Here is a 13,531-nt window from a genome sequence, read left to right on the forward strand (position 1 = left end):
GTTTGTATCTATGTATTTGGCTTTGACTGTCTGTTAGAGCTGCACAGCATTTGTTAATCATTGTGGCAATATTAGCCTCTGCAGTAGAGGGCTGCACTACGCAAATGAGCCCAGTAACAAATCATAGCTTGCTATGATCATTTTTGAGAGCACATTCAAAACAGTCTAAACAGTCAAAACAGGATAACAAATTGCAGTCATATCTACAATGGGGAGTACACTTTTCCCTGTAAAGGTACCTTTCTAGGTAAATGTATCAAAGTAGTTTTTTAATTTTTTACTATAGTAATTCTAAATAAGTTACAGAATAAAGAATAAATCAATAAACCAATCAAATCTGCTCAACTTTCAACCTGAGGAAGCAAATAGCTGCTTGGCTTTCTTATATTATCTAATGCACAGAAGCAGCTTCTTTTACTCTTTTCTTTTTAGAATAACAAACCTCGAGCTTCATTTGTTTTTTTGGAAAGGTCTGTTAGCTAATTTTGCTATCAGCTAATGTGCAGGTTGAACATATGTAAATATGAAAGAGCAATTCTGCCAATTAAAAAAATAAATAAATTCTGCGTAATTGGTTAAGATATAGATGAAGTTATTTAGAATGTCATTCAGAGTGTTTTGATACTCTTTCATACTTTTTTTTTAGGAGAAACATAAGCGTATTAAAAATTTTGTCTTTAAAAGATCCCTCACAGAATGCTGTTGCATGAAATGAAGTGATTGTGAATATGCTGCCTGTTTATTTATGCAGGGGTACATGCAGGTTTCTGTAATGCTAAATAGTTCCCAAAGAAAACATATTTTAAGTTTTACCAACATTTTATGATCATCAAGCTTATATATAAAACCTCAAAGGACACATGTAGGTTCATTGTTTGTTTTAGATAGTAAAGAAAGTGGCTAGATTTGTGTTGTAGACATCACAGCCCCTGGTTCCTGTCACCACCAATCAGGAGAAAATGATTAAGTAGTTGTTTTTCCAATGTAGTAATTTTCTTTTTTAGTACTTATAGTCAAGTCAACACTACAGTAACATTGGAATTACATTATCAACCTAAATGCAAAGTAAACCTTTTCTGCCCTGTTTGTTCCCTTCCCATTCATACCATACCATTAAAAAGACAAAGTTCTTGTTTTCTGTAGCCTTCTATCAAATAGTCATGACTTCAAAACGCATCTGAAATGTCTTTTAAGTTTTGATTACATCATTGTTCACCAGCAGACAGGGAAAAATAATATTAGCCTCATGTCAAACAACCTCCACTGATCCTTGAGCAAAACACTCAGCTCAGAGACCCGGTCTTAATGCAGAAAAATGTGTAATGCTTTTCTCTTCTACACAACACTGGCATTTTTAAATGCCTATATGCATTTTAAATGAAGACCTGATTTTACAATCAGAATAAGCCTGATCTTTTTATTGTACAGAATGGTAAAAACGAATCAATACATAGACAATCCTATGATAATACTGCTTTCTGGCAAAAACAGTGCCAAATGTTGAGTCACATCTCAATTCCTACAAAGCTGGACTGGGCTTTTTGTTCAAATGATCTTTTCCGCATAGAGCAGCAGTTACATTCACACACCTGTACAGACATTTGAATGTAACTAGTGTACCATTTAAGCCAGAACAAGCAAATCGGATAAAATGCCAAACTTGGCTTCATCGAATTTCTCAAGTTAATTGTCTTATACGTGTCAAATGGCAAACACTGTTGGAATTTGGAAAATGTTAGTTATTCATGCCATCAGTACCAGCTGCTCAACAGCTTGTTTCTCGGACAAGGAGACAGCGGTGCCATCTGATGCCGCTTACCAAGTCATGCGGCTCCTCAGCCAAGCCTCATTGGTCCAGAGTCCTTAGGCTAAGGCTAACAACAAAAGACAGGTAATTGTCATCACAGTTGCCATAGTGTTGGATGTCGTGACAGCTTGTGTCACGTTAATTTTTGCTGTGAACTTGACATCAAAATAGCATCCCTCCTGACAATGAATGGTAATGGTAATATAAGATTATGTTACTGGATGTAATATATCTCGGCATATGACATCTGTTATAATGTGCTTGTGGCAGGGTTATGTCACTGTTATGTAGCAGGGTTCAAGTAGTGTTATTTAAAATGCGTGTGATTTCTGATTCCCGTTTACTTTAAGTAGGGGATTTGAGTGCTCTTTCCACCCCAGCTCAGATGTTCCAAATGAGCTTTTGCTATGAACAAAGCAGGCCAATCTCAAACCATGTTACAACAACGGATCGCCACTGTGTGTGTATGTATTACATTGCAATTGCAACATGAAGCAGTATAACCCCATACTGATATTTTTTCCATGCCGTGCAGCACTCTGAGGCTGTCTATCTGTGCTAGTGTGTGGCCGTCTGTGTCCGTCCCCCAAAATAAACTTCTTCACCCATCTTATTTAACAGAGCAGTGATAATTGATAATTTGGTCATATCAGCTGTTATTTGATGTTTGGATTCTCATAACTCTATTGTGTTCCTAGCCAGAGCAGTTTGATATAACTGACAGCCGTCATTTCATAAAGCAAATCAATTTAATCACTGCATTGAAAACGGTTATTATCATAAGGACAGACTTGTTACACTAAATCACGGACTGTCAGAGAGCTTTGATTACGCAGCAGTAGGCTTGTGTGTTTATCTTTTTTGTGTGCACGGTGGTTAAGGAGTAGGACAAGCTGTGAGCTGATGCTTCTTCTCCCATGCTGAGCTTTGATGAAACTCCTGTCAAAGCTGAGCAAAGATTTCATCCGTGAAAAAGGGGGAAAGAGCTGGGAATGGATGGATTCACTTTTACACATATCAGTCAGACACAGAGCAGGCAAGGGATTCTGGCCCATTTTCTGCATAACCAATACAATCAATATTGAAGAGGTCAGTGACTTTAACCATGGTACTGTCATAGAATGGCACCTTTGCTACAAGTCAGTTCATGAGTATCTTCCCTGCTAGATCTACCCCAGTCAAGTGTAAGTGCTGGTAGTGTAAAATGAAAGGTGAGCTACAATAGCTCACCTGCAAAGGTTATCAGTCTAGATCATCTAATCTCGAGATCAGGGATGCCCATCACTGAAGAGCAAAGTGCAGAAAAAATGCTTGTCTTGTGTTGCTGCAGTTTCAAACTGCCTCTGATACACTCTAAAATCTTGTGGAAAGGTTTTCCAGAGTAGAATATTAATTTATTTTGCATTTTTTTAGACTGAGTTGCCAATTAGTTGGGTGCACCTGACACATTTGCACAAATTGTTCAAGTTCCATGTGTCTGTGGTTTGTGGTATATGGTGTAAATTGGGTAAACCAGCATTACTAATGCCAGTTTGGGTTCACTTAAGCATTGAAATTGGGGGAAAAATGTGACTCTGGATGTGCCAGCCCTAGCATCTCCCAAGCGCCTGCCATCCTGAGCTTTTCACATTTCAAGGTTTTGTCAAGAAAGGTGTGAAAAAGCAACAAACAAAGCCCAGTGATCGGTGATCCTGGGGATGGAAGAGCTTGTGGGCAGAAAGTAATCTCAGAATGCACCACTTATCTAACTTTGTCTCAAATGGGCCACAACAGCTGAACAGGATGTTGACTGCCTGTCTTGTCAGCAAAGAACAAAAAAGAGCATCTCTAGCAAGGACCAGGGCATTTATAGTGAACCATTAAGGAGTGAAAAAAAACTGCCTGGCCAGGCATCATGCAACTGGAAGGATCAGAATTTGGCACAAACAACATGAATCCCGTTTTAATATTAAGAGTACAAACCAGTGTTGGCAGTGTGATGGTGTGGGGAATGATTTCCTGACGCACATTACAGCCCCTGATACCCAGAGAAGGATGTCCGAACTGCACAACATATCTGAACATCATTGCTGACTATATTAATTTCCTCTTGGTTCCAGTTTACTCACACTCAAGTACACTTTCAGCATGTTAGTGCATCATGTCACAAGGCATGTATTGTCCCCAAACAGCTCCAGCAGGATAACATCAAGTTTATATTGAAGCTTTACTTGTCTGCACAGACCCCAGATCTCAATGCTACTGAGCATATTTTCCACATAAGGATCTGTTGATGCTGATACTGATAGACAGTGAGGGAAGACAAGTATTCAAACACTTTTGTTTTTGTTTATTTAACATACTTCCAGTGCATATATCCATTTCAAATTTATACCCATGTGAATGCATAAGCATGGACAAACATGGAACAAAAATAAACAAAAAAGCAAGCAAACAAAATAATTGAGGGGGAGAAGAAAGTACTCAGATACCACAAATCAGTAATGTTAGTACTTTGTTGCAAAGCTGTTGCCAGTGTTGGCGACTACTGCTGTCTACGATAAGAAGTAATTCGTTTTTTCAGCCTTCTGGTTCAATTTTAGCTCATTACTTTTAGCAAACTGTATTTGGTTCCCTAAAGCTATGAAGGTTTGTCTGTTGGGCTTGCTTTTTCCATAAACTGTCATGTTATTCAAACCAGGAGGTTGATAAGGGTATGTAAGTGCCTTCACCTTTTTTTTAATCTCGTGATATTTTGACGATATTTTGGCTGTATGTTTGGGGTCAGTTGTCTTCATTCACTGACAGTTTCTTCTTAAAACCCACTTACACAGTTTTGGTAAAGATTCTGGCATTCACCAATATTTTCTTATTCAAGATTTTTTCTTGGGTAAGAACAGAAGCTACACACTCGAGCACCCAGGTGCGAACAGTTCTGTGGATTAAGAATATGTTATGAATCTTACGTAGACTTTTGCTTAAGACCTTTCTCAAGAGCACAAGAAAAAACTTAGGAAGAATGAGGCCTGTTTGTTGAAAGGTCTATCTTCTCACCTTTCTTGACTGATGAGGGGATGAGGGTAAATTCACCTCAAATCTTATCGCTCTATTCTTGTTTCCTTCAACGATGTGTAATGCCCCTGTGTGTGTGTGTGTGTGTGTGTGTGTGTGTGTGTGTGTGTGTGTGTGTGATTTTTATATATTTATATATATATATATATATATATATATATATATATATATATATATATGTGTGTGTGTGTATATATATTAATCAAATTTGTTTTTTTGATGAGTATCATGTCTTGAGTTATTTGGTAATACTCAGCCTTAATGTGTATTTCATCTAGTTCCATGCCACTCCCGCTGTCTGTGGAGGAAAAACTGATTAATAAGCCACTTTATTAAGATTGCAGGCTTTTCTCCATCTTAATTGCATCTAAATGACATCGCAACTCCAATGTTTGAGCTGGAGAGACAGACAGTCTGAGTGAGCAAGAGAAAGAACGTGGCATGGAGACCGACGTAGACTAGGAGAGCAAACTCTGTTGGAGAGCAGGTCATGGCAGTATTAGACATAGGCTGTGATGTCCTGCACTAGACACCCTCAGAGCGTAGCTATCGCTAAGCCACTCTGCTTTCTGTCATGCTGTTGACCCTGGGGGGAGAGAGAGCTGATTCGTTCTTCTCCTCTGTAATTACGGTGTCAGTTCCATACAGGCCACATCTCATTCTTCTCCCCGCTCCGCTAATCTGCAGCTCTTGTGCGTTTCACCCACACACTGGTGGTAGACATTGAGCAAATTAAGCGAGTAGGCACTGACATAGCACCCTGGAGTGAAATTAGGCAAGCCCTCTTGTGTTCAGGCAAATATTTCTCAAGCATACAGTCCTGAACAATGTCTTAGGCACCTAAGCAAAGTCTTTAAAACCATTGACCTGGGCAGTAAGTCTGTTTCTGCTGGTAAAAACACATAGAGTGTATTACATTACACTCTAGTCAACAAAACATTAATGCTGTGAAAGTGACAAGAATTTCTTGCTTTTAGAGATCTTAGTGTGCTAGTTAAAAGAGAAAAGGCTTGGTTCTAGAGTTCTCCACAGTGGGCCCAGCTATCGCATGGATTTCTTTAATCCATACATAAAATCACTGCTGATTGTGTTAATGTTATTTTTATTTATGTTCACAGGCACCAAAATCTGAAAGTTTTAGGCAACTACATCCAAGAAATGCCTAAAACGTTCAGATTTCACATTTGTCATAGCTCGTCTTCTGCGTTTAATGGATTTTGTCCTGCAGCTTTTTCTCCCTACTTTATTCTTCTTCTCAACTTTTATTACCTTCAACAGTATTTAATCTGGCGCTCTGGAGTCACGTGTGTTTTCACAACTCGGATCCAAGAGGCCAGAGCATGTGAAAATGGATATGAATGAAATAAGCAGTGGGTTCGGGTTGGGTTCAGTCAGAATTTTGTCAAGCTGTGATTGAGTTTGGACAGAGTTTTGCCAGTCTGCTCTCCCACAGAATTCCACAGAATTTTGTTGAGCCACTTTCTGGTTCAGACAGAATTTTGGGCCGTGGGTTTGGGCTGAATTTTTTTGTGCTACGATCAAGTTCAGAGAGAAGTTTGCTGGGCTTCATAGTTCTGTCACAGGTATTACAATTACAACAGTCATTTTCCACTATTGTTAGCTTTCATATTGGGTTTAAAGAAGATACATGTAAATTAAAGAAATAAAGCAAAATACATTTATTAAAACATGTCTAAGGAAAATTTTGATTCGTGCTTATAACACTATTGGAGGCAACCGTGCATAATGTTTGTTTATTTGAGTCTGTCTGTTTGGGAGCTGGAAGTATTGACAGCTAGGAGACGAGAGCTAATCGGTCAATTTCAGCATGTCAGGCTTGTATTTCAGTAGTTGAACAGTGAACAAAAATAGGACGAACTGTTGACCAGAATTATTTATTTTGCAATGATGTCACCTAACATTTCATGATTGTGACAGGGTTAATTAAAAGGCCATTAATTGTTTACCATCAAGATTAAAATGTACTGCTGAGAATGGACAAATGTCTGTACCAATTTGTACCAACCGGTTGTACCAATAAAACTTTTTTTTTATTTTTATTTTTTTCATAAGAATGGTTATTTTTACGTATGCAAATAGCAGCAGCATCAACAACAACGGAACAACTGAACAAAACACATCGAGTCCGCCAGAGTTGGAATAATAGCCTAGTTGTCCAGTGAAGGAAACTATTTTATAATTAGTAAATACAGATTTGGTAATTGGGCTTGATGTAGACCAGTAGACTGCAACAAACCACGCTGATGGGCAAATTGTCACCAGCTTGGAACAGATTCTCTGAATTATCGCCTCGGACTGCCACACAGCATCTTCTCTCTGCAAACATGGAGAGCAAAATTCGTTGTCCTCCATCAGCTGAAGCTTGTGGGTGATTGCTACGCAAGTGGTATTGCATTATGCTTATACTACTGATATATTTCAGTTCTGCATGGCATATTTCGCTGCAGGCACGTGTGGTTGGTTACACTTGTCGACATGCTCCTATTAGTTGATTGAATTATTATATAGCCTGGTTTTCATATGTCCTGCAACAAACATGCAGCAAAGTCTTAATCATTCAGAACTCTTATTAATGGTTAAATGTTAAACGTTTAATGTGTGCATCCCTAGTTCAGGGAATGTTCTTGGAATGCACTTGGGTTTGGTTCCAAATTTAAGACCCAAAATTTTAAGCGGTAGGAGGAATTTATAGTGTAGTTACAATTACAGTATGTGAGCAGTCGTCTTCACAGAACACTGCAGCACGGTACTTTACCACAGGGTAGGGCTACATAGTCCAAACTTTCATTCATATTCGGATGCTAATAAAAAAAAAAACAATAATAATAATTCATGTATTTGCTATTTCATAACCCATATGAGTGTGTATAATTTAAGAAAGGGTTAACAAATAGTCAAATTCAGTTGCAAAATATACTCGTGTACAATGGCCGCAAAATCTCAAATGGAAAAGAGTTCCTTGACTATTAATTCACTGTATTAACAGGATTGATTTATACTGTTATATGCAAAAAGTGATAGCAGTCCCTCCATCTGCAGTTGTGCTTCTTAATCCTTGTACTATAGCAAAGGCAAAAATTGACACGTTTGATTTTTGCTAATCATAAGGTAATATTAAAATAAGGCAAAGTGTCCCAAATTTCCAATCTGATTGTACCTTAGTGCAACAGCTGAGAAATCGTTTTTTTTTTTTTTTTTTCTCTCATGGGCTTACACACATGCACATGCATTGTTGCACGCTCACACTTCGCGGGTGAGCGGTTAAAAAAAAAAAAAAGGACCTTGATGTGAGAGAGGATAAAGGAGTCAAATCTAGAAAGACAAATATTTATTTACCAGATGAGTTCAGCTGATCCAGCTCCTTCTGCTTTACAAGCCTTGTCTGGCCCAGCATGTCCTTCACATGAGAATGACCATTACACATGATGGACAGAGAGAGGGTGGGATGGGTGGAGGTACACAGACAGACAGACATATATATATATATATATATATATATATATATATATATATATATATATATATATATATATATATATATATATATACACATACATACACACACACACACACACACACACACACACACACACACACAGCAGGGGTGCATTCATGTCTGTCGTTTGGTTCCTTTGGTCCATACCAAGGAAGGAAATCATGTGCTTGTTGTATTTTAGTTGTTTACTTAGGGTTTACACTGACCTTTGTAGCTTTGAATCATAATTTTAACATGCTCTCTTCTGGCCTGACTGTACCTATAGGCTTTATACATGTCTTGTGGTGTTCTTACCAGTTAAGAGCACACAAAGAAATGCTGGATCACATCCATGAGTCAAAACAGCACCAGGAATTTAGCTCTTTTCTCGGAGTGAGTAGGATGGCCCTTCCTCGTCCCCATCACACAAATACAGTAGTAGCCAATGTGACACAGACACCACTCAGCATCTGCTGAAGCGTGCTGAACCATGGTCCACCAAAATCAGAGATTTCAGCCAACTTCCAGATGAACTCTGGTTCAGATCACTGTGGATGGTAACACATGTATATAATGGTCCACGTTAAAATGAAGGAACACTCATTGCCTTCCTCTTCTTGCAGCATGTCTGCACTGTTATGTCCACGTATTCGGCCTGTTTTAGCATTTGACTCCTGCCAGTTGCTCACACCATTCTTCATAGTGAGGGACAAGCACTAAGAGAACCGCAAGACAAAGCATTTGAGAATATGTTTTGGCAACTGGACAGTGGAATGTATATTTAATAGTGGGGGACGAGCATCAGTGGTTAAATTTAATTTGACGTTCAGACATAAAGCGAACATAAAGTAAGGTTTATTTTTTTTATTACTTTGATTATAGTATGGGTTGACCCAGTAGGCCAATAAATGTTAGTCAAATTGACAGAGTGCTTGTACCCTTGCCAAGTTCCTGACCAATCAAAGAATAATTTGTTGTGCTTTAGCCAAAGCAAACCACAGGAAGGCCCAAATGAATCTTAAGCCTAAATTATAAATTCACAGATATTTTTGGAATTTGGAATTGGAAATTATCCAATTCACCACTGGCACTGCAGTTTAGTCCAAGACCAGGCTTAGTCTATGTCTGGAGAACTATCCCAAGTGTCACACAAATTTCATGTTAAAAATGTAAAAAATGTTAAGTCTTGAAAGTGGTTGATTCTCAAGAGTGTTAGAATTAGGGTTAAGGTTTTGGTTTGAGGTTAAGGGTTAGAGTTAGTGCCAGATTTATGGACAGGGAAATTGAATGCAAGTTAATGGGCCCATATCCTACATTTTTTCTTTAGTTTAATTTTTTGTTTACTTACAGTTATGTACCCAAAATAGTTGTAACTTTTGTATTCATGACCATTTCCCAACTCAGATGGTTCAAGTTTAACCTCACTTAGGGCTGAACAGTCCGTTTTTGTTACTGTGACTTTATGAATGTTGTATGCAAAAGGTCTTTATTCCAATTAGCAGCCCTCTGTTGTGGCTTGAACCTGTCCATGGTGTGTCTTGCCTGCCACCCAATGATTGCTGGGATAGACTCCAGCTCCCCCTGTGACCCAGGAGGATAAGCAGCTTAGAAGCTCTGTGTGTGTGTGTGTGTGTGTGTGTGTGTGTGTGTGTGTGTGTGTGTGTGTGTGTGTGTGTGTGTGGTGGCGGCTTATTCACAAAACAGTATAGACTGAAACATTCCTTCTAACAGTATTTGTGGATAGGCAAGGCATAACTACAGCAGGTATGATGGGATCAGTTTCTGTGACATCACAAAAACAAGCCATTTTTGCAGCTTAGTTTTGGTATATGGACTGAACTGAAAGTTTATAATACTACATGCATGGTGCAGAGTGGAACAAATGAGCTGGGTATACAAACAGCTGTAGACTCAGAAAGAAAGTGAGTGAGTGAGTAGGACAGTTAGAGAACATGCTCAGGGATTTTGAGGATAGTGTGACACAGTGGAATGGAAGGTAATGGAATGGACCAAGGTTGAATATGGCCATAGAAGAGAAAGCGTGGCATGTAATGGAAAGAAAGAGGAGTGAGAGACGGATGTTATGGCATAGAGAGAAAGAATGGTGTGGCAGAGACAGTGGGAGCTTCTGGCACGGTCAGTGAGATTTGGATTGTTCTTACCAGAGAGAGAGAGAAAAAGACAGAGAAAGAGTGAGCATGGTGCAGACATAGAAGTTCCAAGTCAGACAAAAGTAGAGGGAAAAAAGAGATGACCCAAACAGAGGAAGGAGAAGATACTTTTGTGTGTGTGTGTGTGTGTTTCAGTGCACAGAAGAAGAAAGTCTGGCGTGAAAAACAGCTTTGTCCAGGTAGAAAGCAAAAGAACAAGTGTGAAGCAAAGCTCAGAGGGCTGCAGGATAAAGGAGGGAGTGAGCAGTCAGAGCAGGAGAGGCACTCGCTACCTATATATGTGTGTTTCTTTTTCTCTCTGTCTGTACAAGTGTCTGTGTGTGTGCGCGTGCGTGTGCCTCTGTTCTATTAATAATACCTGTCCTAAATGTGTCTGGATCCAGACACCCAGCAGCCCATACAGAAGAATCTCTCTCTCTCTCTCTCTCTCTCTCTCTCTCTCTCTCTCTCTCTCTCTCTCTCTCTCTCTCTCTCTCTCATTATTTATGTGCTCTCTCTGGTCTCATGTTTATCCTGCATTTTAATTTGGAGCAGAGAAAGGACGGCGGCAGCAGCGGGGCACTCAATAGAAAGTGCTAACATTTAACGACCCCTGCGGAGGCAAACAAAAACAGATCGTTGGCTCTTCAAACAGGTCCGCTGGGCCTGACCTCTCCGATATGCTAGTCGTCATTCTGAGGCGAGCCGGCAAGACTCACAAGGACGAGTCGCATTTTACGAGCTGGGGCTGTCCCCTGAGCATGCCTTCAGCATAAGTGACTGGTTGGCTGTATCCCAGAATCTGAGGCTTACTAGCAAACACCCTCCCTCCTGTGGCCATCTTTTGGAGAGGAGCATAAGCCGGCAGGGCCACTGATGCTGACCAAATTTAATTAAATATGCCAGCATGTTTGGGGAAAAAGTGCTAAAGCTGTCACATTGGTCACCAGAGCACATTTCACGCTAACTGTAGCATGTAAATTCTGAGTGGCCTGAGTGCTCTAACTCAGGTTTAGAGTTAATCCACATCGCCTCTCTATGTCCAGAGGTGAAAATCACAGTGGACTCTAAAATGCACAATGATAGACCCCTGCTAAATACTAAAAACAAACGCAGTGGGCAGCGTCGCATCAGGGAATGTTTAGCTTAAGCACCTCGGTACCTAAAGCAACACCCAAGTGTTGTCAGTTAGCCAAGACGTGATTCATTTTGATATTTGAATACCTGTGGGAGTTCATGAACAAATGCCGATTAACCGCAGGGAATGAAAAACAAAAAAAACAAAAAACAAATGCCTTTGGCTGTAGGTGTGTGAGACCTTTTTTGTGTGATTGCACTGATGTTGCACAAAATTAGAGACACCCAAAGGAATACTTTCATTATTTAAAAACAGCCACTGGACATCAATGTGTGTCCGTGTTGGATGAGTCAGGTAAGCTTATACTAACCCAGTCTCATACTAAACAACGTATCCTTGGGAACACATCTCAGGCACTCATGTTTTGAAGTAGCAAAGTATAACATGACACATTTACTCACAGGTATGAGCAGAACATTCTTGTTTCACTGAATTATCTTTTATTTCTCTGTTGTTGGAACAAAGCCTTGTATATCCATTTTTGTCTTTTTTTTTTTTTTTTAAGTTGTTGACAATTTGAGAATGCCTGTTACCCTTTATATCTTATGTAAATTTAATGATTGATGATGATGATAGACCAAAAGAAAATAAATGGCCTAAAAGTACTTGGGGCTTTGGGGGGAGGGCAGTCTGATTACATTCACTTACATTCGAAGTTCGAATACTGGCACCTCGAATAGTTATCTGAGTATTCGAGTACTGATGCGCATCCATATTCTTGATGATTTGGAGTAGCGAGGTCTGATTTGTTTCATTATTACATTTCCATGCATATCTTACATGCAGTACATATTCTTTATATCTAGGACAGTTTCTGGAAAACAGTGTGGAAAAATCTCCCTGCAGACTTCTTAGACAACTTGAAAGCAGATCCTTTGCAAATAATAGAAGCTGTGATAAAGTCAAAGAGGGGACATATCCTGATATTTAATTGAGGCTTCTGTGTATTTTTTTTTTTGTTAAATATGTTTACTCTTTTGGTTGTGTTGAAAGATGAATAACCTAATGACTGTTTTAACTGCAAATGAAATAAATGTGCAGTCTTGTATGAGGCATGACGCTTAGAGTGATTAACTAAGTTGATTGTGTGAATCAGGTTTACAGGGGCAGACACACTGATCATGGGGGATGTGACGTATGGGGCCTGCTGCGTGGATGACTTCACTGCCCGTGCCCTGGGAGCTGACTTCATGGTGCACTATGGACACAGCTGTCTGAGTGAGTCTCTTACACAGACACACATGCATGTATTTGTGCTGTCTGCAGGTGTAAGTTTATTATGTGATGTTTCACACCTGGCAAATGAATAGAAATGAATTAAATTACTGTTTACCATTGTCGAAATGAAGTGTGGGTTACATAAAAAGGACAGGAAAACAGTTCAGAGTTATTGTGAAACATGCTACCATTTATAAAAGAAGCTGTCAGCGTTGTAGTATTAATGTATATGAAAGTCTCTCCATTTAAAAAAGAAAAAAACAACACAGTGCAGTATGCTGTGGTTTGTAGATGAAGGTGTGGACTATTGAATTACGTGTCTGGTATACAGTGGTTTTAAAGAAGATTGGGGGAAAAAAAGAAATCCTTTACCATGCTGTGGTGGTGTTTTCATATATAATTCAAGATGTGCTGTGTTACTTACATCCTGAAACACTGTGATGTGTGAATGTATTTATGGTTCTGTTATGTTTTTTTTATTGCGTTTTGCTGCTGTTTGGCATGCGGATTACCTTCTTGTATCGTCTTTTTTTTCTTTTTTTTTTTTTTCCTGATTTTGTTTTTCTTTCGAACCTATTTTTTTTTTAAGTGCTGGCAACTTGCATACATGAGAAGGGGAGAGAGGATTGGGGGTGGGTAGGGGGTTGTTTTGACACATACTCAGGGGGTCT

At 39.2% G+C, this 13,531-nt stretch overlaps 1 protein-coding gene across 1 annotated transcript in view; it reads left to right on the forward strand.

Annotated features, from left to right (window-relative positions):
• dph1 (diphthamide biosynthesis 1) overlaps positions 1-13,531 on the forward strand; it is a 110,365-nt gene that overhangs the window by 41,320 nt on the left and 55,514 nt on the right. The window contains exon 4 of the mRNA XM_017694913.2: positions 12,739-12,860. Coding sequence (XP_017550402.1) covers positions 12,739-12,860 — 122 coding nt within the window. The remainder of the gene's footprint in view (positions 1-12,738; positions 12,861-13,531) is intronic.

This window comes from Pygocentrus nattereri, chromosome 17 (genome assembly GCF_015220715.1).
Source record: "Pygocentrus nattereri isolate fPygNat1 chromosome 17, fPygNat1.pri, whole genome shotgun sequence".
In the NCBI taxonomy this organism is placed as follows: Eukaryota; Metazoa; Chordata; class Actinopteri; order Characiformes; family Serrasalmidae; genus Pygocentrus; species Pygocentrus nattereri.